Source organism: Falco biarmicus, chromosome 18, assembly GCF_023638135.1.
Source record: "Falco biarmicus isolate bFalBia1 chromosome 18, bFalBia1.pri, whole genome shotgun sequence".
Lineage (NCBI taxonomy): Eukaryota > Metazoa > Chordata > Aves > Falconiformes > Falconidae > Falco > Falco biarmicus.
In genome coordinates this window covers 276,944-300,128 of record NC_079305.1, presented here as the reverse complement: position 1 = coordinate 300,128, position 23,185 = coordinate 276,944, and the positions used below count along the sequence as shown (strand labels likewise).

Below are 23,185 nucleotides of genomic sequence, written 5' to 3'. Positions count from 1 at the left end.
TGCAGCTCTCGCTGCTGGAACAAGCGGGCAGATACCGAGTTCAAACTGGTGTGGTTGGAGGCAGCAGCTCCAAGTCAGCGGTTTGAACAAAAGATCTGTAACCTCTTCTGCATTCCCATCACTTCTTCAGTCTCCAAATGACACCACTGGGAGGTGGTCGCTCTTGGATGTGTTTTTCTAAGCTGTCTGCAGTGAGAAGTTCACCTCCCTTCCTACCCCGGTGTCACCAAAGGGCTGTGGCTGCAGTGGGGTGTCCAGGCGGGGAAGTTCAGTGCAGTGTATGGAGGTACAGAAGAGTGGGAAGGCAGGAGGAAGTCCTGCCTGTGTGGGTAAACTGCTTAAACCACCAGGCAATTAATTTCTTAATTGGATCGAGCTGGATTGTCCCTGTAATCATAGGTGAGCGGTGACCGACCCACTGCAGCGTCAGCAGTGGCTTCTTAATTGTAGCTGTGGTTGCATGTCCAAGTCATTGTTTCTTGTAGAATGGTGTGTGTTGGAAGGGACCTTAAAGATCATCTAGTTCCAACCCCACTACCGTGGGCAGGGACCCCTCCCACCAGCCCAGGCTGCCCCCAGCCCCGTCCAGCCTGGCCCTGGGCACTGCCAGTGATGGGGCACCCACAGCTGCTCTGGGCAGCCCATGCCAGTGCCTCACCGCCCTCACAGTAAAGAATTTCTTCCTAATACCTAAGCTAAATCTGCCCTCTTTCAGTTTAAAACCATTACCCCTCATCCTATCACTATACTCCCTGATGAAGTACCGCTCCACATCTTTGCTGAAGCCCCCTTTAGGCACTGGAAGCTGCTTTAAAGTCTCCCTGGAGCCTTCTCTTCTCTAGGCCAAGCAATCCCAACTCTCCCAGGCTGTCACTTTTAAGAGGTGCTCCAGCCCCCTGATCATCTTCATGGCCTCCTCTGGACTCATTCCAACAGGGCCGTGTCCTTCTGGTGTTGGGGGTCCCCGAGCTGGAGGCAGCACTGCAGAATGGAGTCTGCGGTCTCCCCAGAATGGAGCAGAGGGGAGAGTCACTGCCCTCAACCTGCTGGTCGCACTTCTTTGGCCACAGCCCAGGACATGCTTGGCTTTCTGGGCTGTGAGCACATGTTGCTGGCTTGCAGTCAGTTTTTCATCCACCAGTACCCCTAAGTCCTCTCCACAGGGCTCAATCCAGTTGTCCCCCAGCCTGTATCTGACTGGGATTGCTCCAACCCAGGTGCAGAACCTTGCACTTGGCCTTGTTGAACTTCATGAGGTTTACACAGACCCACCTTTCTAGCCCGTCCAGGTCCCTCTGGATGGTATCCCTTCCCTCTTAAATATCCACACACACACACACATATATATGTTTATATATTTATATATAATATATATAAATATTAACATCCTTAAACATCTCTTGGCTCTTGTTCACTCCTTTGTCTCCAAGGGCACTTTCCCAAGGGATCCATGCACTAGCACCCTAATTAGCCAAAAGAAGTTTGCCTGTCTGAAGTTTAGGGTCCTGACTCCACTTGTTACCCGTCCTTTACCCCTCAAGACTGAGAATTCCATCAGGATGTGGTTGTGGCCACCCAGGCTGCCTCCAATCCTGACTTCTCCCATAAGTTCTCCTGCATTAGGGAGCAACAGGTCCAGCAGTGCCTCTCCTCTGGTCGGGCTCTCCATCGTCTCTACTAGGAAGTTGTCCTCAACGTGCTCCAGTAGTTTCCCGGGCTGCTTGCAGTCTGCTGCGCCTCTTTTCTAGCAGATATCTGGGTGGTTGAAGTCCCCGGTCATGATCAGAGCCTACGAGCGTGATGCTTCCTGCAGAGATCTGCTGTGGTCTTTTTTTTTTGCATTGGGCTTCTTGTTTCGGCTTGTGTTGCATGTGGAGAATAACGAGCAGCATGGCTCCTATGGGGGAAGAGGCCATCTCCTTGCTCCCACACCCATTTGAGCTTTTGCTGTGTACCTGCAAACTGCTGAGTTGACCTCAAAGCTACCGGTCACCCTCAGATCAAAGCTGTTTGCTGGACAAAGTGTCCTCCTGGTCCCGGTGAGAGCATCCTGGCTATGGGGATCAGGCTGGTGAGCTTGCGTCCTGCCAGCTGCTAAGTGATGGGCTAGCCCCAGCGCTTTGTTGCCAGATGGACAAGCAAATAGTTCCCAGACAAAGCTGGTCCAGAAGAAGAGCTTTCCACACAACCACCGGTGTGCAGGGGCACGCTGTCATCAGGCCCTGCAGAGAGCATGTGGGGTTCGGGGCTTTCTTAGTTTGCTGTGACGTCTATGGCTGATTCCAGGCTCTGGCTGGTGAAGCCACAAAAATTCTTTCCTGAAGTACCCTTGAGATACTCAGAATAGGAATGCTTTTCTGGTAAATAAGGTCAGTTCAGCATGTCTGATTTGTACAAGGGGTTTAGTAATCCCCATGGATGCAAGTGCTTTTTCTAACTGGTAACAGACCTGATGACCGGGAGGATCATTGTCACAGTGCAAAGAGGGCACCGCACCCTGCACCATGGCAGCAGTGTTTCCTGCCCCACTCCCAGCGTAGCTGAGCCTGAAGCTTCAAGAAAGAGCAGGAGCTGTCAAGAAATAAAACTGTGGATTGCCCATGTGTGGTGCTGGCCACTGAGGTGAATTCAGTTTGCCCAGCAAGATGTGCTGGGGTCTGTCTGTGGGCACCTTCTCCTGTGAGGGCGAGAAGCAGAACTCCTCTCATTGTTCTCTGGCTTCTGATGTGGATTCAAACCCAGTGTGGTGACTCCTGACCTGACTGGCGCCACTGGGAGCCACCAGGGCTCTTGGTGCCAAAGCTCTTTGGTGTTTCTGCACCTGCCTCTTCCCAGAAGAGGGCTCCCAGTCCTGCTGTAGGCTCCTCTCTCCAAAATGCTGACCTTTAGTAGCACCGACAGGCAGATGTTCCTCAGACACGTTCCTCTGCCTTTTCGGGAGCTACTGCTGGTGGTGATGCTTGTTTTCTCTGCCGTGTTGGCAGAATCTGCCAAAATCTGGAAGATTGCCTCTTCGTTTCTGTGATGCTTAGGAAGAAACCATTGGTGTGGAGTTACTGCACCTGTAGAGAGCAGGTGCTGGGGTTGGACACTGGGAAAGCGGTGGGGGACCCTCAGACCTCAGTTCTGGAAGGTCTCTGCTGTGGAGGAGATCGCTGTCCCTCTGCCTGCCCCGCTGAAGTCTGGCTTCAGGCGGAGGAGAGCGGTCGCAGCAGCTGGAGACACTCACACCTACTTGCTGTAGCTGAAAGTAGAAATCGGGGTGGCTCTGCAGAAAATGTAAAGAGGGAGATTGCATGCTTTTTTTTTTTTAAGGAACGTCTTTTCAATTAACTTAATGACTAATCTGTGTTGTTGCTTCCAGGTCAGGGGTCATCACATTGCAAAGCTTGATCCTCTCGGCATTAGTTGTGTAAATTTTGATGATGCGCCAGTAACTGTTTCTCCAAACGTCGGTGAGAATTACTCTGCAAATTAATTATAATGTAATTTAACTTTTTTACCCCTCCCCTCTTTTGTTTTTCTCCCTTTCCCCTCTCCCTCTTGGTACCTGTTCTCCTTTCCGTTCCTGGCCCATTTCATAGATTCGAGGGCATCATGTAGCACAACTCGACCCACTGGGCATCTTGGATGCAGATCTGGACTCCTCCCTTCCAGCTGATCTTATCACATCCACAGACAAACTGGGTGAGGGCTTTGAGAGCAGTTAGTGCTGCATTGCTTGAGCTCCTCTCTCTTTCACAGCTTTGTACGTAGATCGCTTCACCCGTAAGGGGGGAAAGGTCTTAAGTTTCCTTAGTAATGATCACTCTAAATTTAGAGCCGGCGGGGCGCCGAATTAATGATGTCACTGAACTCACTCATCCAGGGGTGGAAGCAATTGCATCTTCTGGAAATGTGAGGCAGAGAGGTTTTGTGTTGGTAAGAGCTGGAGGTCTGTTCCCTCAGCTCCTCTTGCTGCTCTTGGGGGCCCCGGGAGCTGGGGGGAATGGGCTAGCTTTGTCTCTGCAGGGCTGAGAAGTGCCTCTTGGTGTGCCCCTGCAACGATGCTCGGCCCTCCTTTGCTCCCAGCTTGCCACAGCATTTGTAAATCCCTTAATTGCCCCCTTTTTCCAAGACTGAGCTATGAGTCCCTGCCAGTGATCATAACAAGGAAGCTTTGGGATGCATTCCCGTCCAAGTAGAGAAGTGGAAATCCCAATGCCTTCGAGCGAAAGATGCATGAGTGTTGCACAGAAGTGTGTGTGGCGCCTAGGACTTGAAATCCTAGTCTGAAAGTGCTTAAACTCAGCACCTGTCAACATGCTTTAGATTTGATCTCTATAGTATGCTGCCATTCTTCTAGCTAGAATGAGGTTGTGGCGCTGAGCTCTTTCACCTTGCTGGTGCTTTCCAAGGGTCATTACCCTGGCACTGTGAGTGCTCGAGAGGCATGCTTCTAACTTAGAGCAGCAGTGATGATTACTAACCTCGCACAACTGAAACAGCCGATCAGAGCGTACGGTGCATGTAAATGATCTTGATTCCTTGTTCAGCTGCCAGCACAGGGACACCCACCCTGGACCTGCTGGACCCTCATGTAGGATTATGTGTACTGGGAGTTGTAGGGAAGGATTAGGTTTTTTAGTTGTCCCAGCTCGCTGGATGATGGGGAAGCTGCTTCATCCTGAGGTCTGGACTTCTGACATGCTTGTCTGGAGGACCAAGCCCTGGCTGTGCCTCAGGAGCTGGCTGGCTCTGGGTTGGAGCAAGCCCTGTGCCTGGGGAGATGTTGCTGGGAAGAGGCGGTGAGATGATGGCCATGGACCCAGGCGCAGGAGAGGACATGTGCTCGTAGTTGGTGCTGCGCGGGGAGCAGGGAGACTTTTTTGAGGTGACTTGGAAGCCAGTCCCAGTGGCCAGGGAGAAGGCGGCGTGAGGGGAACCTTTTTTAGCTCGGAGATTTTGGCCAGTGCTCCAGTGCTGTGGGCACTACGATCCTTCTGAATCACAGCAACAGAGAGCCCTGAAGCCCTGTGCCTGTTGGATGTGTTTCCCTTTTGAGAGGAAAGCAGGGTCTGCATGAAACCCAGAGCCGGACGGCTGCAAGTGGTAGCAGTGACTGCTCTCCCTTAGGAGAAAAGGGAGCTGGGTGTGGGGAGCAGTTACCATGCTGATCAGTAAGTCATAGACTCACAGGGTGCTCTGGGGTGGAAGGGACTTTCAGAGTCCCTCCTAGTCCAACCCCTCTGCCATGAGCAGGGACGTTTTCACTAGATCAGGTCGCTCAAAGGCCCGTCCAAGCTGGCCTTGAACTCTGCCAGGGATGGGGCACCCACAACTTCTCCGGGCAACCTGTGCCAGCATCTCACCAGCCTCACCGTAAACACTCCTCCTTTATTTATGTCCAATCTAAACCGGCCCTCTTTCGGCTTCAAAGCCTCGCCCCTTGTCCTGTCACTACAGGCCCCCGTGAAGTCTCTCCACATCTTTCTCATAAGCCCCGTTACACACCACAAGGCCGCGGTGAGGTGTTTGTGGAGCCTTCTCCAGGCTGAACACCTCCAACTCACTCAGCCTTTCGGCACAGGAGAGGTGTTCCAGCCCTGTGATCATTTCCATGGCCGCCTCTGGACCTGCTCCAGCAGGTCCTTGTCTGTCTTGTGCTGGGGACCCCAGAGCTGGATGCAGAGCACCATGTGGAGTCTCAAGAGAGGGGAGTAGAGAGGAAGAATCCCTTCCCCGTACCTGTTGGCCACGCTTCTTTGGATGCAGCCCAGGATGTGTTTGGCTTTATGGGCTGCAAGGGCACGCTGCTGTCTCATGTCCGATTTGTCACCCACCAGCATCTCCAGGTGCTTCTCTGCAGGACTGCTCTCCGTCCATCCACCCATCCATCTGTCCGTCCGTCCATCTGTCCGTTCCCCAGTCTGTGCTGGGGCTGGAGATTGCCCTGATCCTTGCACTTGGCCCTGTTGAACTGCATAAACTTCACATGGGCCCACTCCTCCAGCCTGCCGAGGTCCCTCTGGATGGCATCCCTTCCCTCAAGTCTTATGGACTGTACCACTCAGCTTGGTGTCACCTGCAGCCGGGCAGAGGGCGCTGTCAATCCCATTGTCCACGCTAATTAAGACATTAAACCGTATTGGTCCCAGTATGGACCCTTGAGGGACACTGCTCCTTGCTTGTTTCCACTTTGTGACATTGAAGTCACAGGGCTGCTTCAATGGCAAATGTCAGTTCAGAGGGCTTTTCTTCTGCTTTGACGCCGTGGTTCCTCTGAAGCAAGGTGTGCTCCAGCAGCATCCTTGCTGCAGAGGAAGAAGAGCCCAAAGTGACCCAAGAGCAGGTCCTCTCTTGGAGCCCCAACTGCAGAGCTGGGCTGACAGCATCGTCAGCTGTAACAGAATCCAGGTACAGCGATACAAGCTCCATTTTTCCTGTTCCTCCTGGGTGAGCGGTCATGAGCCCAGCAGCGTGACCCAGTTGGGCTCCCCGCGGTGGAAGGAGTTCAGGCATGGCTGGTCTGTAGGCATCAGCTGGAAGAGAATCTCGGCCTGCGACCTCCGTGTCTGAGCCAAGTGTTGTTTAATTTTGGTTCCTTTGTGGCTTTCATACCAAAGCGTCTGTCATTGCAGTTCCTGGTGTTGGTTGAATTACCAGGAATCCGTGAATTCGTTGGAAATAATGAGTCCTGGAAACAAGCTATGCTGCTATCAGCCACTAGCTCATGCTGGGGGTGTGTCTCGTGGTAGGACTCAAACGGCTGGCTATGTCCAGCCAAAGGAGGCTTTATTATCTTGCTGTAAGTATTATTTATACTGAATACTTTCCTCTGGTCTTCTTATCCTGGAAAGCCTCATCTGGTCAGTCTTAGAATACAACTTGGCAAATGTAGCTTGCAAACTGTGCTTAGCGTGAGGGGAAGAGAGCAGCGCTGGTGCGGAGCGTGGGCAGAGCTCCGGCTGAGCCCAAGATCGGGTGTTGCCGGCTTGTGGCAGAGAAAGCCAATTTCTAAGCAGATCCTGCTGGCTTATTTTGCTTTGAAAGAGTATTTCTTAACACTTGACAGAGCAGTTAATAACAGGAGTGGTTTTGAAACTTGGAAACGATCTTGTTTCCTCTTTCTGAGCAGTGAAATCCTTAAAGGTCAGCTTTTGTGGTGCAAGTTCTACTGCCAGCAGCTTAAACCATGGCCCAGCACTGCTGTAATTCAAAGGAGCTGCATGGGTAATCTCAGAAATTGATCTTTCTTCTCAGTTGCCTTTTGTTTAGCAACTGGTTTGTGTCTGGTTTGTAAGCTTCTTTGGATTAAGCAGTGTGAGCTTTGGGGAAAATGTAAAGGGGAGAAAGCTTCCCTGGGGGTACTCGGTCTGACAAGTGGTGGGGCTGGAGCCACCAAATTCCTCTTTCTCTTGTCTTTTCCATTTGAAAAAAAAAAAGAAAACCAAACCAAAAAACAAAAGTCATCTCATCCTGGTTTTCTGCTGCAGCTGATCCGGCATGGTAAGTGGTGTAAAACAAGGACAAGATGACTGCAGGAACTTGATGTGACCTGTTCAAGGAAATAATAGCTTGGCACACTGAAATCCAGGTGGTGCCTGGAAGGCAGTGTGTGTCTGAGTGTCTGTCCGTCTGTCTGTCTCTCTGTGGAAGGCAGCTGCTCGTGCCTCTTGCCCGGTGGAATGGAAGGAAATAGTCCTCCAGCTTGGGAAGAGCCAGGCAAGCCCCTGCTGGGAGATGCGCTGGGAGCACTGCCACCTCCCCTTTCCCCAGCTGGAGACCTTACTACCCAAACATCTCACCCAAACGTGTGATTTTCCCCCGCTGACTGAAAGGAGAAGTGTGTTCAAAGCATTTCTTGTAACCCAGGTGAGATTGAGGCACTTGGGTCACCTAACCTAGCCGGGAGGCACAGCTCCAGTGACGCACGCTGCCCGCCACTCCGGCAGCCCTGCCTGCATCCGGCACGGTGCGCCGGCGCTCCCGCCTGTGCTGAGCATGCTCGAGAAATGATGGCATTGTGCGTGCCTGCCTCGGTGCTGGTCTTCCTCATTAACGGCCTGCTCATTAACACCCTGATCCCCTTCCTGCCTGTGTGTAGGCAGTAGCGGTGCCTCCTTGGGGGTGACCTTGAAATCTGGTTAGCGATGAGCAGAGCGAAACCCTCTGGGAGCAGATGTTGCCGGGAGGCATCTCGCTGCTCTGTGGCGGATAGCGCTGCCCTTGATGCAGCTTGTTGGGAAGGTGCTTTTTGGTGAAGAAGGTAGCAGGTGAAGAGGCCGTGGTGGGCGGTCTCCCTCTGTCATCCGAGGGGTGCACGTGACAGGAGATCTCAAACCATGCAGCTCAACTGCTCCCCAGTGTCTGATGCCCCCCATTCCTCTCCCTGCCCCTCCCTCCTCTCACCAGACTTTCCACCGGGATTTCTTTTCCACCTAGCGCGTAGTCGTCCTCCATCCCAACCCTTTTGCCTCTGATGGTTTTTGACTGTATTTTAAATACTGTATTTTTTTGACTTGTGCTTTCCATGACTAGTTCTCACAGTTCCAGGTTTGTTTTTTTTTTTTACTAACTTTGACTGCGTCTCTCTGTCTTCTCCCTTTCTGCACCCCCTTCCCCTACCCACCCCAGATCTCGCAGTGTTCAAGGAGCGGCTGAGAGTGTTAACAGTAGGAGGTATGCAATTAATGAGCCTTTAACCCTCTGGAGTGCAGGACTCTCTTTGAATAGGTTATTCTGGGCATGAACCAAGCTGATAAAGCGGACCCCTCCCGTCTCACACCACTCTTGAGTTTTGTAACATGCTTATTTTTAATTTGTCCCGCTAAAAGTCTTGATGTAGGTGCTCGGTTAGTGATGCTTCACCTGTAGAGATCCCCAATTTAGAGCCTTGCTGGCCTTTTCCATACTGTGTGTTTGCATGCCTAGCTTGCTGGACTACACGTTTTGTTGTGAATGTTCATTTTACAAGGCCTCAATCTCCCCAATTGGTTCAAGTCTTCTAAAAATCCAAGCTGTCTTCTGACTCTGCCCTGGTTTTGTCATGGTGAAAATTTGGCTGCTCATCGCTAGCCTCCCCTCCCGTCTGATGGTATTGCTGCCTATAAATACTGAGCACTGTCAAAAAAAGGCTGGCAGGCTGCAGCAAAGCAGAAGCAGAGATGCTTAGAGCCCTGGAAACTCCTTGCAAAATCTGATACCCGCTCCCCCCCCCGGAGCGTGCCTGAATCTTCAAACCAGCATGGCAGAGCGAGCCGGAGCCCTGTGCTGCAGGGTGGGAGCCACAGCAAGTTACCTGAAGCTTCCCTGAAACCTCCAACCAGCGGTTTCTCTGGGATGGTGCGTACTAACGCCACCTCTCCCCAGGGCTTCTCTTTGCCTAGGAGCCACAGAGAGGTCCTGGAGACATGGGGCCAAACCCGCAGCGGCTGCCAGCTGCGGCTCGATGCTTCCAGGCACCACCGCTCTGGAGCTGAGCTCCCCGGGGTCCAGCTTAATTCCTTTCCCTGGCGCTGGCAGTGCCCAGGAGGGTCGTGTGGGCAGAGCAGGGGATGGACGGCAGTGGCAACCAGGAAAACCTCTGCTCCAGGCTTGCTGTGGGTGTTGCCAGCCGCCGGCAAGCACTGTGCTTGAGGCTGCACAGGGACGAGCGGTGGCCAGCCCCATCTTCAGCTCATCCTCTGTTCCTGACCAGAGAGCGAGGGCCAGACTCTTTTTAAGGTGAAGTTCAAGGAGGGCCAGCCCAGGAGGGTCTGATTTTTGCCTCCCTTTGCTCAGAGGAAGGTGGGTTACGCTGCCCTGCAGCGCTTGCAGGTGGCATCCCCTGTACCCTCCCTGCAGGAGCCCCCAGCTGGGGCACTGGGTGGCGTGAAGGGAGCCGGGAGGAGCGGTGGCAGCTGCCTCCTCTGTGGCTCCTGCCCTGGGTTAGAAAATGCCCTGAAACCTGGCTCTGCGGGGGGCAAGGAACAGGAGCCCGAGAAGGGCTTCAGGGCTGTGGGCCAGCAGCGGGCAGCTCTGCTCGCCCGCCCCTTCCAGCCAGACTCCTGCTTCCCAAGGGTCCTGGGACGGCCCTTCCCGGCTCCACTTCTGCCTTGCTGCATCAGCCCAGCGAGTTCATTGCCACTCCTCCTCCGTGCCTCAGTTTCCCCAAAGACAGCCATGAATGTCAGCGGGTGCTGAGGCACCTCCGATGGCTTTGGGGTGCTGTGGAGCTGCTGCGGGCCCTGGCAGGGCCCTGCCGACGCTGTTGCAGCCGTGGGTGGTGTCGGGGCCTGTCTGCAGCTCTACAGCTCGATGCTCAGCTCTGAGCACTGCTCAGCACCTTCTCCAGGCACAGCCCAGCTCCCCGCAGCCCCACCTGCCGCAAGCAGCAGCCACCTACAAACCACCAGGTGCCAGGACCTAGAAGGAGGGAGTTTGCTGAGCAGAGCTAGGCTAACCCCCTAATTGAGAGGCTGTTAATTGGGTGAGGGGGTATCTGGGCACCAAAACCCCTGAGGGGCCAGCTGGCTGCCCTACTGCCAGGCTGAGCTATTCAGGAGAGTCCGTCATCGCAGAGCCCTGATGCCGTTTTCTCTCTTTTGCTTCTCTTTCTCTCCCTCTTTGGGGTTTGTCTGTTTTAACCGTTTCCTTCTCTTGCGTTGACTCTTCATTTTTAATTCCCACCATGTGGTGACACCTCTGTTGTGCTCGGTGACTCCTCTTCAATTCCTGTTCCCGTTCTCTCCCCTCTGTTACAATTTGTGGTGTATTTTTTGTGTTCTTGGGGCTACAAACTTCCTGACTCTTACCCTGGATTTTAATTGCTGGTTTACCTGCACATACATATACATATATATATACATATATTGCTTTGTGTTTTCACTTCCTGCGTTACCTTTCATAATAACCTTGTTCTGTGCTCAATGTCTTTTTGTTTAATTATGGCTTGGATTTTACCTGTATAAACCTCCCTCATGCTTATTTTTGGTTTTATGCTGCTTTTTTTGTCCCTTCCCCGCCTCTCCCAATTGCACCCGGTCCCTGCGTGACGGTGTCCCCCCCCATCCCCCTTCCTTCCTTTTCTCTCTTGCTTTCGCTTGTCCCACCCATGAAAAATCCTGCAGGCTTTTACGGGCTGGATGAGTCTGACCTCGACAAGGTCTTCCACTTGCCCACAACCACTTTCATTGGTGGAAACGAATCGGCTCTTCCGCTCCGTGAGATCATCCGTCGGCTGGAGGTGAGGAGGGCAGGGGGGGCTCTGCAAGACCTGTTTGCAGACGGGGCTGGGGCAGAGTAGTTGCTTTTTGAAGGTCCTGGGTCCGGCTGCTGCCTGCAGCCTGGGCCAACCTGCAGGTCTTAAGCCTTTCACGTTGGGAGCTGCTCCTCGGTGCTTGCCCCACTTTTGCCAGCTGCCCCATGTTACCTGTTCACCTCTGATCACCTCCAGCTTCGTGCTGCATTGGGGCAACGTATTTGCTCTACCCAAGGTGGAACAAATCCCAGGCAGCTGAACAGTTCATTTATTGAAACCTCTCCAGCTGCTTTCGAGTTGAAAGCAGCAAACTGTGCTGGGAGAGCACAGGAGCGGGCTGGAGGAGGAGGCTGCCCTGCGTGGTGGCCTCTTGGAGGGCCTCGGTGCAGGAGGAGCTCCAACCTGGGGCTGGGGCTTCCACCTCTTGCAGCCAGTTCCCCTTTCCTGCCAAATTTCGTATCCTATTCTGCCTGGTCTGAGAGCGCAGACAGCTCTCAGGCAAGCTGCGGACTTGCTCAGATGTTCTCTGCCAAGGCAGGTTGACCTTGGGAGAAGCAAAGCTGCACCGACATCTTAGACAAGCTGTAAGAACGGGCTCCTTATTTGTTGGGGCTGGTTGTTTTGCTGATTGTCTCCCTGCCATGAGAAGTGGTGTTGTGGACCTGATGCCACAGCTGATGCCACCAAGAGGGAAAACATGCCTCCAAGGTGGATGTAAAGCACTTGAGGGTCTGGTCCAGGGCCCACTGGGGAAAGGGAATTAAACATTTTGATGCTGGGTCGTGTGCAGTTTCCAAGCTGCCCCCCAGCATCCCAGGTTGTCCTCTGCCACGTCACCTTTCCTGGGAGAACAGTTCAGATGGGGCTTCCGCAGGGGGGCTGGCACGGTGCTGGCTGCCCGGCCCTGCTCATGGGTCCCCTGGGCCACTGCCGCAGGCAGCACTTGCGGGCGTTCAGGCAGCGTGGTGGGGCTGCCAGGCAGGAGGGTTTGTGTCTCCACTGGTGCAAGAGGGCTCTTTGTCTTGCTGGAAGGCTGAAGAGAGGGATCAGAGAGTCCCTGGCACCCCGGTCCCATACGATGCCACATGTGCCTGTCTTTGCCGAGGGGTGAGGAGGTCCTACAGCCCTGGCTGTTGTCTCATGGCCCTTCTCCTCCCCTTGGGGCAGATGGCGTACTGCCAGCACATCGGTGTAGAGTTCATGTTTATCAACGACCTGGAGCAGTGCCAGTGGATCCGGCAGAAGTTTGAGACTCCGGGCATCATGCAGTTTACCAATGAAGAGAAACGCACGCTGCTGGCCAGGCTGGTCCGCTCTACCAGGTACCCTGGGGGGCCTTCACCTTCTCCTTATCTTCCCTTGCTGCCTGGGGTGGTTTGCTCCCAGCTGGAGTGAGGCAGTCACCATCTGACGTCATCTGTCGTCATCTGTCACGGTTGGCTTAATCAGCAGGGTGATGCCAGTGACCTGCTGGGTTGGCAGGCTCAGGTGCTGGCAAAGAACCTGCAAATGTGGGTGATCCTGAAAGACAATAAAAGATCCTGAAACCTAAAAATAAGGTTGAAGTGCAGCACACTGTTGGGGTGGGGGAGCGGCCAGCCAAGCTCTGCGGGAGACCAGGGTGACTGGGCTGCTGCACGATGCCTGCTAAAGCATCACTTGATGCTGTGGCTCCCCTGCTGTGGTCCCCATCCTTTCTCTGGTTTCTGCCCTCAGCTGTAGCCCTGGCACTGATCCCACTCTCTCTTTGCCTTCCAGGTTTGAGGAGTTCCTTCATCGGAAATGGTCTTCAGAGAAGCGTTTTGGTCTGGAGGGCTGTGAAGTGCTGATCCCAGCCTTAAAGACCATTATTGATAAGTCAAGCGAGAAGGGAGTGGATTATGTTATCATGGGAATGCCCCACAGGTAATCCTGCCTCTCTCCGTGGTGATGCTTGGGGCGTGGAGGAGGGGGTTGCAGCCGGGGTTCGGTACTGGAGGGCACACCGGTTTCTGCCATCACCTAACTGGTCTTGCCTGGGGGTGAACCTTAGCTGGAGAGCTCAGGCCTTGGCTGCTCTCCGCTCATGGCTGCGCTTTCAGCTTCAGCTAGTTTGTAAATCCACCTGGAGGGGCGTGGTGCTCCGTCGGCAGAGCTGGAATCCCAGAGCAGGATCCAGCCTGCCCACTTTGGGGCAGCTGTCAGGATGGGGCGGTCCGTCCCTGTGCTGAGGGGTCTGCAGTCTCCTTCTCGGGAAAGCCCTCCCTGGGTGACCCTACAGCCATCGCAGGAGGTGCAGGGTTGCGCACCACCTCTGCTTGATGGGGGGATGGCAAGTCACCGTCTGCACTCGATGCCAAGTTGGCCGGTGGCCAACAATGGTCTTGCTTTTACAGGGGACGCCTCAATGTTCTTGCCAACGTGATCAGGAAAGAGCTGGAGCAGATCTTCTGCCAGTTTGACTCCAAGCTGGAGGCTGCTGATGAGGTGAGTCTTCTCCTCTCTGTAGCTGGTTGCTGTTGCCTGTCCCCGTGTGGTCCCTGGGTGTGTGCCTGTGCAGAATGAGCTGGACTGGGTCACTGGTGTCACTGGGTGGCGTCGGCATCGCAAGGGTTTCCACGCATACCTGTGCGACTGTAGCCTTCGTGTTGGTGCCAGTGCTGGTCTGTCCTTGCCTGTCCTGGGGGGTGACGTGCCCTGGCTGCTGCTGGTGTCTCCAGCACGGGCTGGCTGGTCAGCGGCTCTCCATGGGCATAAAGCAGCCTTGAGGTGCACGGCGAGGTGAGGGGAAGGCAGCTGGGAGCAGGGGTTGGCTTGTACCCTTGCAGCAGCCCCCGGCCCCCATATGGGGCCCTAAAGCAGATGCAAAAGCCCCAAGGCTTGAGTCGCTTGTGTGTGCACTCGTGTTCCAAAGCTTCCAGCATCATAAGATGGGATCATTTGGCTTTTGGAAAGCTGGGCTGGGCTGGCTTTATCCTGCTGTGCCCTTCAGATGGGGTTTTGAGGTGAGAAAGCAGCACCCTGGGGTGTCAAGGTGCATATTGCGAGCAGTGCCAGTGACAGCTGTACTGCTGCAGGGTGAATAGAGCTTGGGTGAGCGTGACATGTTTTCCAGTGTCTTCCCCAAACTCCCCACACTTGGTCCTTCCCCTGCACCTTAAACCTTACCTAGATGGGCTTGATGTGTGTCTGAGGTGTGTGGGTGGTTTGGCACCTGGAACAGGCTACTTTTGCTTTGCTGGGTGCCAGGTCAGTTCCTAAAGTGAGTGCCTGCTGCCTTCTGCCACCGCCTCCAGAAAATGCCCCCTTTTTCCAGCCCCTGGGGTCAGTGCCATCCTGCTTCAGGTCTCCTGTGCCCCCACAGCCACCCAGGTTCCTCGGGGTGACTCTCCTCTCCCCTCCATCAGGGCTCCGGTGATGTGAAGTACCATCTGGGAATGTACCACCGGCGGATTAACCGTGTCACTGACAGGAATATCACCCTTTCCTTGGTGGCAAATCCTTCGCACTTGGAGGCAGCTGATCCCGTTGTTCAGGGCAAGACTAAAGCAGAGCAGTTTTACTGCGGGGACACGGAAGGGAAGAAGGTGAGTGGTGCTGAGACACCCACAATGAAGTGGCCCGGGCCAGATGGGGTTTGGTGGGAGGCAGGTTGGTGGGAAGCGAAAAAACCCAGCTGGTGTTTGTTTGCTGTGCCCCTTTCCCTGCCGTCACCCTGACTTTGCTCTGCCATCCTTCACCACTGTCTTTGGGGACAACTTTGGCAGGGGCTCGCCCACCCCGGGCTCCCGTTGCTGCTTCCTCAGTCTTTGAGCCAACTGGCTCAGCCAGGCTGCGGGGAGCAGCAGATGCCCAAACTCCTGGTTGGAAAGCAGGGAAATGAGGGGCACTCCCAAAAGCCAATCCAAGCATGGCAGCTTGGGGGACTCGGCACTAGGAGTCTCAAGCTGAGGGATCTCAGCCTGACCGGGGATAACCATTCCTGGGGCTGGGAAAGCTGGAGCCGGCAGCAGGAGGCAGCTCTCCACACCCAGGTGGGAGAGCAGGAGGGGAGCGGGCTGCGGGGGGGTTTATTTGTGGTCTGATTCATCACAGACCTATCTCCAACACCAAGAAGTGGAAGGGTGAGATCAAAAGTGCTTCCCTTCCTCCTACACCCCAAGGGCTGGATATAAATAGACAAACTGTCCTCATCTGACAGGCGGTGTCCTCAGCCAGCCCCTGGGTATGATAGCAAAGTAACGTCACTGAAGTTGGAGCTAGCTTCTGGCCTAGATCCTGCCCAGAGGTCTTCTGGAGTGAAAGCATGGGGGAAAGGGGCATTTTTCTTGTCTTCCCCCGTCAACAAAAGGCTTTGCTTTGAGATGTGTGTGTCTGGGAATGGGGCTCGCCTCCCAGGTGCTGTGCGCCAGGTGCCGTCCCGCTGCCTGGCTGAGGCATCCCAAGTGTGCTGTCCTGGCGTGGGGGGGAAACCGGTGGCCACGACCTTCTCCCTGGCAGTCGCGCCCATCGTGGCTGGCCCCTCTCCGATCCCCTGAGAAAGCATCAGATGCATTGGCGAGCTGCTCCATGTCCTGTCTGGGACGCCAAAGGCTCACGGGGATGAGACTTGGGCCCTTTCCTGGTGGCTGCCTCTGCCTGCCAGCCCCACAGAGCCCCTGCTGACTGCTGTGGCTTCACATCTCCCAGGTGATGTCCATCCTCCTGCACGGAGACGCCGCTTTCGCTGGGCAGGGCATCGTGTATGAGACATTCCACTTGAGCGACCTTCCCTCCTACACCACCCACGGCACTGTTCACGTTGTGGTGAACAACCAGGTGAGGAGCAAGTCCCCTGCGTCCAAGCAGGTCTGTTGCAGATCAGCCCCTGCAGGTTCAGGTCTAGGTGGTAGCTGGCAGCAGGCAGTAGCTGTTTCCCAGCCAACGTTCCTGGCATGAGCCATGATCCTGGGGTCAGCAGGGGGTACTCCACACCCAGCTACTCAGCAGGAGCATCTTTTGAGTCCAGCCTGGCACAGAGGTGGTGCAGCCTGGTGCTTGGCGTCTGAGATCACGCAGGGCTGCTCTGTTGTGCCCCATGTAAACCAGAGACATTTCACTGGGGCCAGCCCATCCCTGTGGGTGCAGCGGCTTAACAGCCTAGGTGCCGGGACCGGAACGGGCTGCGGTGCCTGGGTGCAGGAGTCGGGCGGGTTGTGCTATGACTGAGCAGTGCAGCCATGGTGGGGGAGCCCCCAGCTCAGCATAGCAGCCGAGCTGCCCTCGAAGCTCCGTGTGCGCTCACCTGGTGCTTTCCTGAACTGGTAAAACAGCTGCCCCAGGGGCCCAAGTCTATGAGTGTCCATAGAAGGAGCTGTGTAGCAGAGCCATATTCCAAATCCTTACCGCTGTGCTGGTCCTGTTCCCTCTCACCTGCTACAGATTGGGTTCACAACAGACCCCCGGATGGCCCGCTCCTCCCCATACCCAACCGATGTCGCCCGTGTGGTGAACGCACCCATTTTCCACGTCAATGCAGACGACCCAGAGGCCGTCGTCTACGTGTGCAATGTGGCAGCAGAGTGGCGTAGCACCTTCCATAAGGACGTGGTGGTGGATTTGGTGAGGAACGTGGCAAAAGGCTTTATCCTAAAGCTGTGGCTCTGCTGTGGGTGCTTGCTGATACCTCTTGGGGTGTATTTTCTGAAAGCTGAGGTTTCTCCTCAGGGCTTGTTTGGCCCTTTTGACGTGATGGTAGGGAGGAGATGGTGTAAAGCAAGGCAACGAGGCTGTAATAGCACTTGGAGAGGTGACACTGTCTCTGTGTGGAGCCTGCCCTCGCCTCCCACATTGGAGAGGACGTGCGTGGGTCCCTCCTGGGCTGTTTCAGACCCTGCCTAGCACAGAGATCCAGGTACCTCCGACTGCTTTTGGAGTCGCGGGTTGCAAGGAGCTGCTTTCAAAGGCTCTTTCCCTTCCCGGCAGGTTTGTTACAGACGCAATGGCCACAACGAGATGGACGAACCCATGTTCACGCAGCCCCTGATGTACAAACAGATCCGGAAACAGAAGCCAGTGCTGCAGAAATATGCAGAGCTGCTGATTTCCCAGGGGGTGGTAAATCAGCTGGAGTACGAGGTACTGTCCCTTGGGGCCTGGAAGGAAAACTGCAGGCGGCATCTCCGGGTAAAAACTATGTGTTTGGTTCTTACCTGGGTGTGAATGATGCCCGTTTCTGCTTGTGCTTGTCACCTGAAGCTGGCAGAGCTGTGCTAGGGATGGGTGAGCAATGCAAACCTGGCAGCAACCAGGTTAGGAGCCAAGGCTCGTCCTGAACAGCACAGGAACATGTAGTTCAAGGATGCCCCGTGATCAGTGCAGCACAAGCCATACGGTGCTGGGCCACTGCAGTGCAGCTGCGACTCACGGAAGAGCTGGGCTGTGCAGCACTTGGGCTCACTGTGGCCTGGGGGGATCTGGGGCAGGTCCCCTGCACAAGTTCTGCCTCCCTGGCAGCAAGCGTGGCAGCAGCTCTGCCAGCTCTTTGTTGCCCCCGGTACCACGTTGCAGGATCTCTCGGGTAGAATGTGAGTTGCCGGCTCAGATGGCAGCGGGGCTGTCCTGAGGGGGACAGGGGCCTCCGGCAGCAGCTCTGCGCTCTAAGGCTGAGCTGTGCGGCCCTGGGGCTGCCCTGCTGTGGGGACCAGCTGTGTCCTCCAGCACCCTTGCAAGCTCACGCCGAGGCCGCCCGGCTCATCACCCTTGTTTGGAGACAACTAAAAGCTAATGCTTTTCTGCCTCCTGGTTCTGCCTTTCAGGAGGAAATCGCCAAGTATGACAAGATCTGCGAGGAGGCCCATGCGAGATCCAAGGATGAAAAGATCTTGCACATCAAGCACTGGCTGGACTCACCCTGGCCTGGTAAGCCACTAGCCATGTTTTGGAGGTCCCTAGCAAAGACCCTGGCTTCTCTAGAGCTGTGACAGCTATATTCTAGTAAATCACCCTGGTGGGGTGGTGCTCTCCGCTCCTGGCAATCCCCGCCCTTGCTTGACAGTGTCCGTGATCTGAGCTCTTCACAGAGAGCTGGGCATGGCTCCCACAACATGGTGGGCTGCTGCTCCTTCTGCAGGTTTCTTCACTCTGGATGGCCAACCCCGGAGCATGACCTGCCCTTCCACTGGTCTGAACGAAGAGGACTTGACGCACATTGGTCAGGTGGCCAGCTCAGTGCCAGTGGAGGATTTCACTATCCACGGAGGTAGGAGCTTGCGGAAGCTATGCCAAACTGGGCGTTCATTCTGGAGAAGATGTGAGATAGGGCTGGAACATGGCCTGAGATGAAGGGACCTGCTACAGTGCTTCGATATGTGTGGCCAGCTGGTGGGGGGAATGGATTCTCACCCTCTGTTCTCCCGAGACCCATCCCCAGAGCACTGTGTCCAGCTCTGGGGTGCGCAGCGCAGGACAGAATGGACCTGTTCACAGGATCACAGAGTGGTCGGGGTTGGAAGGCACCTGGGGATCATCTAGTCCAACCCCCTGCTAAAGCAGGTTCTGCTAGAGCAGGTTGCAGAGTTGCATCCAAGTGGGTTTTGAATGTCTCCAGAGAAGGAGACCCTGCAGCCCCCCTGGGCAGCCTGCGCCAGTGCTCTGTCCCTCTCAGAGTAAAGAAGTCCTTCCTTACGTTCAGATGGAGCTCCCTGTGTTGTGGTGTGGTGTGTGCCTGCTGGAGCAGGTCCAGAGGCGGCCATGGAAATGATCGCAGGGCTGGAACACCTCTCCTGTGCCGAAAGGCTGAGTGAGTTGGAGGTGTTCAGCCTGGAGAAGGCTCCACAAACACCTCACCGCGGCCTTGTGGTGTGTAACGGGGCTTATGAGAAAGATGTGGAGAGACTTCACGGGGGCCTGTAGTGACAGGACAAGGGGCGAGGCTTTGAAGCCGAAAGAGGGCCGGTTTAGATTGGACATAAATAAAGGAGGAGTGTTTACGGTGAGGCTGGTGAGATGCTGGCACAGGTTGCCCGGAGAAGTTGTGGGTGCCCCATCCCTGGCAGAGTTCAAGGCCAGCTTGGACGGGCCTTTGAGCGACCTGATCTAGTGAAAACGTCCCTGCTCATGGCAGAGGGGTTGGACTAGGAGGGACTCTGAAAGTCCCTTCCACCCCAGAGCACCCTGTGAGTCTATGAGAATTAGTTCACAAGGGAGCTGTGGTTAAGGGAAGTGAACTGAGCTAGCTCTGCTTTGGAGCCGATCCTTCTTTGCAGGGATGATTCCTCATCCCTGGTTCATCCCTGTGGCAGAGGTGAATCTGTTCCTCTACCTCCAGGCATTTGCAGTCTGTCAGTCCGTGGGTGGATTGTGGGAGAAACATGGTGTCACTGGAACTCCCTCCTGTGTGGGCTACAAGCCGTATTCCGTCCTGGCAGGTTTGAGCCGTATCCTGAAAACCCGTGGGGAGATGGTGAAGAACCGGACAGTGGACTGGGCCCTGGCAGAGTACATGGCGTTTGGTTCCCTGCTCAAAGAGGGCATCCACATCCGCCTGAGTGGCCAGGACGTTGAGAGGGGGACGTTTAGGTAAAGCCATGCTTTTGGTGGCTGCAAAGGTGCTTCTAGCCTTTCTGGAAGGCATCCGAAGGGTGACGGTGAAGTAACGCTTTCCCCTCTTCCAGCCATCGCCACCATGTCCTGCATGACCAGAATGTGGACAAGAGGACCTGTATCCCCATGAACCACCTGTGGCCCAACCAGGCTCCTTACACCGTCTGCAACAGCTCTCTGTCGGAGTACGGCGTCCTCGGTGGGTGAGGAGGTCTGTGCTTGCTGCCCAGGGGTGAGGCCACTCTGGGAAGATAACCCCCTCGCTTCTCTCCCATCCTTCAGGATTTGAGCTGGGCTTTGCCATGGCCAGCCCCAACGCCCTGGTGCTTTGGGAAGCCCAGTTTGGGGACTTCCACAACACCGCCCAGTGCATAATTGACCAGTTCATCTGTCCCGGGCAGGCCAAGTGGGTGAGGCAGAACGGCATTGTCCTGCTGCTTCCCCATGGCATGGAGGGCATGGTAAGGAGCCCCCAGCTCACGGGCACCCAGGGGTGTGCCCATTGTCTGGCCTGCATAAGAAGCAGCTGAGGGCAGCAGTGGCAGCGCCTAGCATCAGCTGCTTGCACTAGCCTCGCCCCCCTCTCACTCTCCCGCTGCTTGGTCCCTGCAGGGTCCTGAGCACTCCTCCGCCCGCCCAGAGCGATTTTTGCAGATGTGCAATGACGATCCTGACGTCTTCCCTGTGAGTGGCGGCCGTGCTGAGCTCAGCCTGGCCCTCCTGTGTTCTGGATCCAACTGCTGACTTGAAACGGGGAGGGGGGCAACACCACCAGGGTGGGCCCTGCACAGTGCTACGGTCGCAGCGGGGGCTGCGGAGCCAGTAGCAGGAGGTGTGGGGTGCCCTGGGCTCGTGCTGCAGCTGGAGGGTTTCGGGAAGGGGGCTGAACCCCATGCCCAGGGTGCACCTCCACCACCCCCGGGGCTGCTGCAGGATGCAAGGCAGAGGTGGGTCCAAAAGCAGCAGGAGGTGGGGGTGTTGCTGGCCACCTCAAGGCAGGGGCACGGACCTGCAGCCTCTCCCGGGTCTCTGTGGGTGTCCATGTGCTCTGGAGAGGGAGGGGAGGGAGAGAGGGCTGGGTGCTGCTCTTTGCCCCGCTGCTGGAGCTGTGAGGCCAAGAGGCACCTTGTGTTTCTTGAAATCCCTTGAACTGCACTCACCGAGGCAGAAACTGGACGACTTTGATGTGCGTCAGCTCTATGACTGCAACTGGATTGTTGTGAACTGCTCCACTCCGGCCAACTTCTTCCACGTCCTCCGGCGCCAGATCCTCCTGCCCTTCCGCAAACCGGTCAGTGCCAGCAGCTCTGCGCCTGCCGAGGCAGGGCAGCCCCATGACCCTGCTGAGCCTGGGGACGGGACTTGGGGCGGGCTTGTTCTTGCACATGGGCAGCAAACACGGGCAGTTTGCCTCTGGCCAGGCCAAGGACCTCGTGGTGCTCGGGACTGGCTTGGTGCATGATGTGCTGCCGGCCAGCTTGCGCAGGCGGCGGTGGCTGTGGCCCCTTCCTGTGTGGGCAGGCCAGGCGCCACGGCCGGCTGGTGGGCATCGGTAACTAGTGCAGTCCCGCCGCTTGCCTTCAGCTCCAGCTGCGGGCCAAGCAGGTTTCGGCAGCACCTTGGCCTCTTCCCTGGGGGAAGCTCAGACAGGGAGAGCTGGTGCTGTTGGAAGCAGATGCCAGATCTGGCAGAGCACGGCAGCCGAGCGAGGAGCAAATCTGCGGCTGCTCCTGGGCTCGGGGGGTGGGGGCGGGGGGGGGGCCAGGCAGGATGGGCAGGTCGGTGCTCTGGCCTTTGTTTGTAGGGGAGATGTTTCTGGCAAGGCTGACCGCCTTGCTCTGCCTCTTCCCCCCTCCTTCCAGCTGATAATTTTCACTCCAAAGTCGCTGCTGCGCCACCCCGAAGCCCGCTCCAGCTTTGACGACATGCTGCCAGGTATGGGCGGCGCGGAGGTGCTCATTTCTCCCCCCCTCCCACCCCCCCCACCCCGTGCCGATCTGCGGGATGAAGGGTGAAGGGCAGGAGCCAGTGGCCTCGGGCAAAGTCCGCCTGGCAGCGGCCTCCCTGTGCCGAAGAGCAGCTGGGCAGGGCTGATGCTGCTGGCACGGGGGCATCGCAGGCAGTCATGCAGAGAGCTCTGTGCCAGCGCAGCACGTGGGCTGCCTTCCTCCCTCCCCGCTCCCCTCCAGTGCCAAGGCGGCGTGCCCGCCCCAGCTGCAGCTGGGGTGTGCTGGCTGCGCCCATCTACCCAGCAAATTGGAGCCACCCCCTGTTAGCGCCGAGTCTGGTGCCCAGGAGAGAGGTGGCTCGGCTTTCCAGATTTTGCTGTGGCACTTCCTCCGTCAGCAGCCCCTTCCCGCCAGAGCGGTGCCACCCGGATTTGGCAGCCGCAGGTTGCACAGAGTTGCGATGGTTTGTACTGGGAGCTGACCCAGTACCAGCTGCCTGGCTCTGCCTCTCCGGTTTGCCTGCGCAGGCTGGGGTCCCCGGAGGAGCTGGCATGGGATGTGGGTGCAGGCAGCTGCCGGTGCGGTGCCGCAGGCTGCTGTGGCTGACGGTGCTACCCTCTCCCGTGGCAGGCACCCACTTCCTCCGTGTCATCCCCGACAGCGGCCCTGCGGCCCAGAGTCCTGAGCGGGTGAAGCGAGTGCTGTTCTGCACTGGCAAGGTCTACTACGACCTGACCCGTGAGCGCAAGGCCCGGCAGATGGAGGCCGACGTGGCAATCACCAGGGTGGAGCAGGTGAGCAGCGTCCGGGCCACCTCTGAGCCCACGGGCTGGGGGTGCTGCTCCCGTGGCGCCACTGTGATGCTGCTCCGTGTTGCCCGCAGCTCTCCCCGTTCCCCTTCGACCTCCTCCAGTTGGAAGCCCAGAAGTACCCAGCTGCCGAGCTGGTGTGGTGCCAGGAGGAGCACAAGAACCAGGGCTACTACGACTACGTCAAACCCCGGCTGCGCACTACCATCAACCGCGCCAAGCCCGTCTGGTAGGAACTTGGGGGGTGGGGTGGTCGTGATGCTCGGGGGAGGCTGGAGGGTGCAGACCCCCCCTCACCCCTTGTCTTCTCCCCCATAGGTATGCAGGGCGGGAGCCAGCGGCTGCCCCTGCCACCGGCAACAAGAAAACCCACCTGACGGAGCTGCAGCGGCTCCTTGACACAGCCTTCAACCTCGACGCCTTCAAGGACCTGGCCTAAGTGCCAGCCCGGGCGGCGGCAGCAGCATGCGCCCGTCTGTGTCTGTCCGTGTCTGTCCCGCGCTCGCCTCCCCCTTCCCTCCGTAACTACAGACCTTGTCCAACCCTATACTGGCAGCTGGAGTCCTTGTCCATGGGGGCTGGGGCCAGCGCTGGCGCAGCTGCCCTGGCAGCTGAGAGGGGCTGGGAGCTGCCCCCACCTGCTG

General features: G+C 56.5%; 1 protein-coding gene across 11 annotated transcripts in view; it reads left to right on the top strand.

The window, feature by feature from the left end:
- LOC130160408 (2-oxoglutarate dehydrogenase complex component E1) overlaps positions 1–23,088 on the top strand; it is a 36,518-nt gene extending 13,430 nt beyond the window's left edge. For 3 of the 11 annotated variants that reach the window (XM_056362803.1, XM_056362807.1, XM_056362802.1), the window contains 21 exons: positions 3,585–3,687; positions 8,617–8,661; positions 11,091–11,206; positions 12,389–12,543; positions 12,980–13,126; positions 13,597–13,687; positions 14,608–14,787; positions 15,890–16,018; positions 16,622–16,801; positions 17,165–17,317; positions 17,998–18,100; positions 18,312–18,440; positions 19,609–19,759; positions 19,855–19,982; positions 20,066–20,244; positions 20,396–20,467; positions 20,952–21,074; positions 21,646–21,718; positions 22,363–22,526; positions 22,616–22,770; positions 22,860–23,088. In XM_056362803.1, the coding sequence (XP_056218778.1) occupies positions 3,585–3,687; positions 8,617–8,661; positions 11,091–11,206; positions 12,389–12,543; positions 12,980–13,126; positions 13,597–13,687; positions 14,608–14,787; positions 15,890–16,018; positions 16,622–16,801; positions 17,165–17,317; positions 17,998–18,100; positions 18,312–18,440; positions 19,609–19,759; positions 19,855–19,982; positions 20,066–20,244; positions 20,396–20,467; positions 20,952–21,074; positions 21,646–21,718; positions 22,363–22,526; positions 22,616–22,770; positions 22,860–22,980 (2,697 nt within the window). In that variant the 3' untranslated portion in view covers positions 22,981–23,088. Of the gene's footprint in view, positions 1–3,364; positions 3,486–3,584; positions 3,688–8,616; positions 8,662–11,090; positions 11,207–12,388; positions 12,544–12,979; positions 13,127–13,596; positions 13,688–14,607; positions 14,788–15,889; positions 16,019–16,621; positions 16,802–17,164; positions 17,318–17,997; positions 18,101–18,311; positions 18,441–19,608; positions 19,760–19,854; positions 19,983–20,065; positions 20,245–20,395; positions 20,468–20,951; positions 21,075–21,645; positions 21,719–22,362; positions 22,527–22,615; positions 22,771–22,859 lie in introns of those variants that run through there. The other 8 variants (XM_056362808.1, XM_056362805.1, XM_056362813.1 and 5 more) reach the window with 6 other exon arrangements.
- Positions 23,089–23,185: the final 97 nt, after the last annotated feature.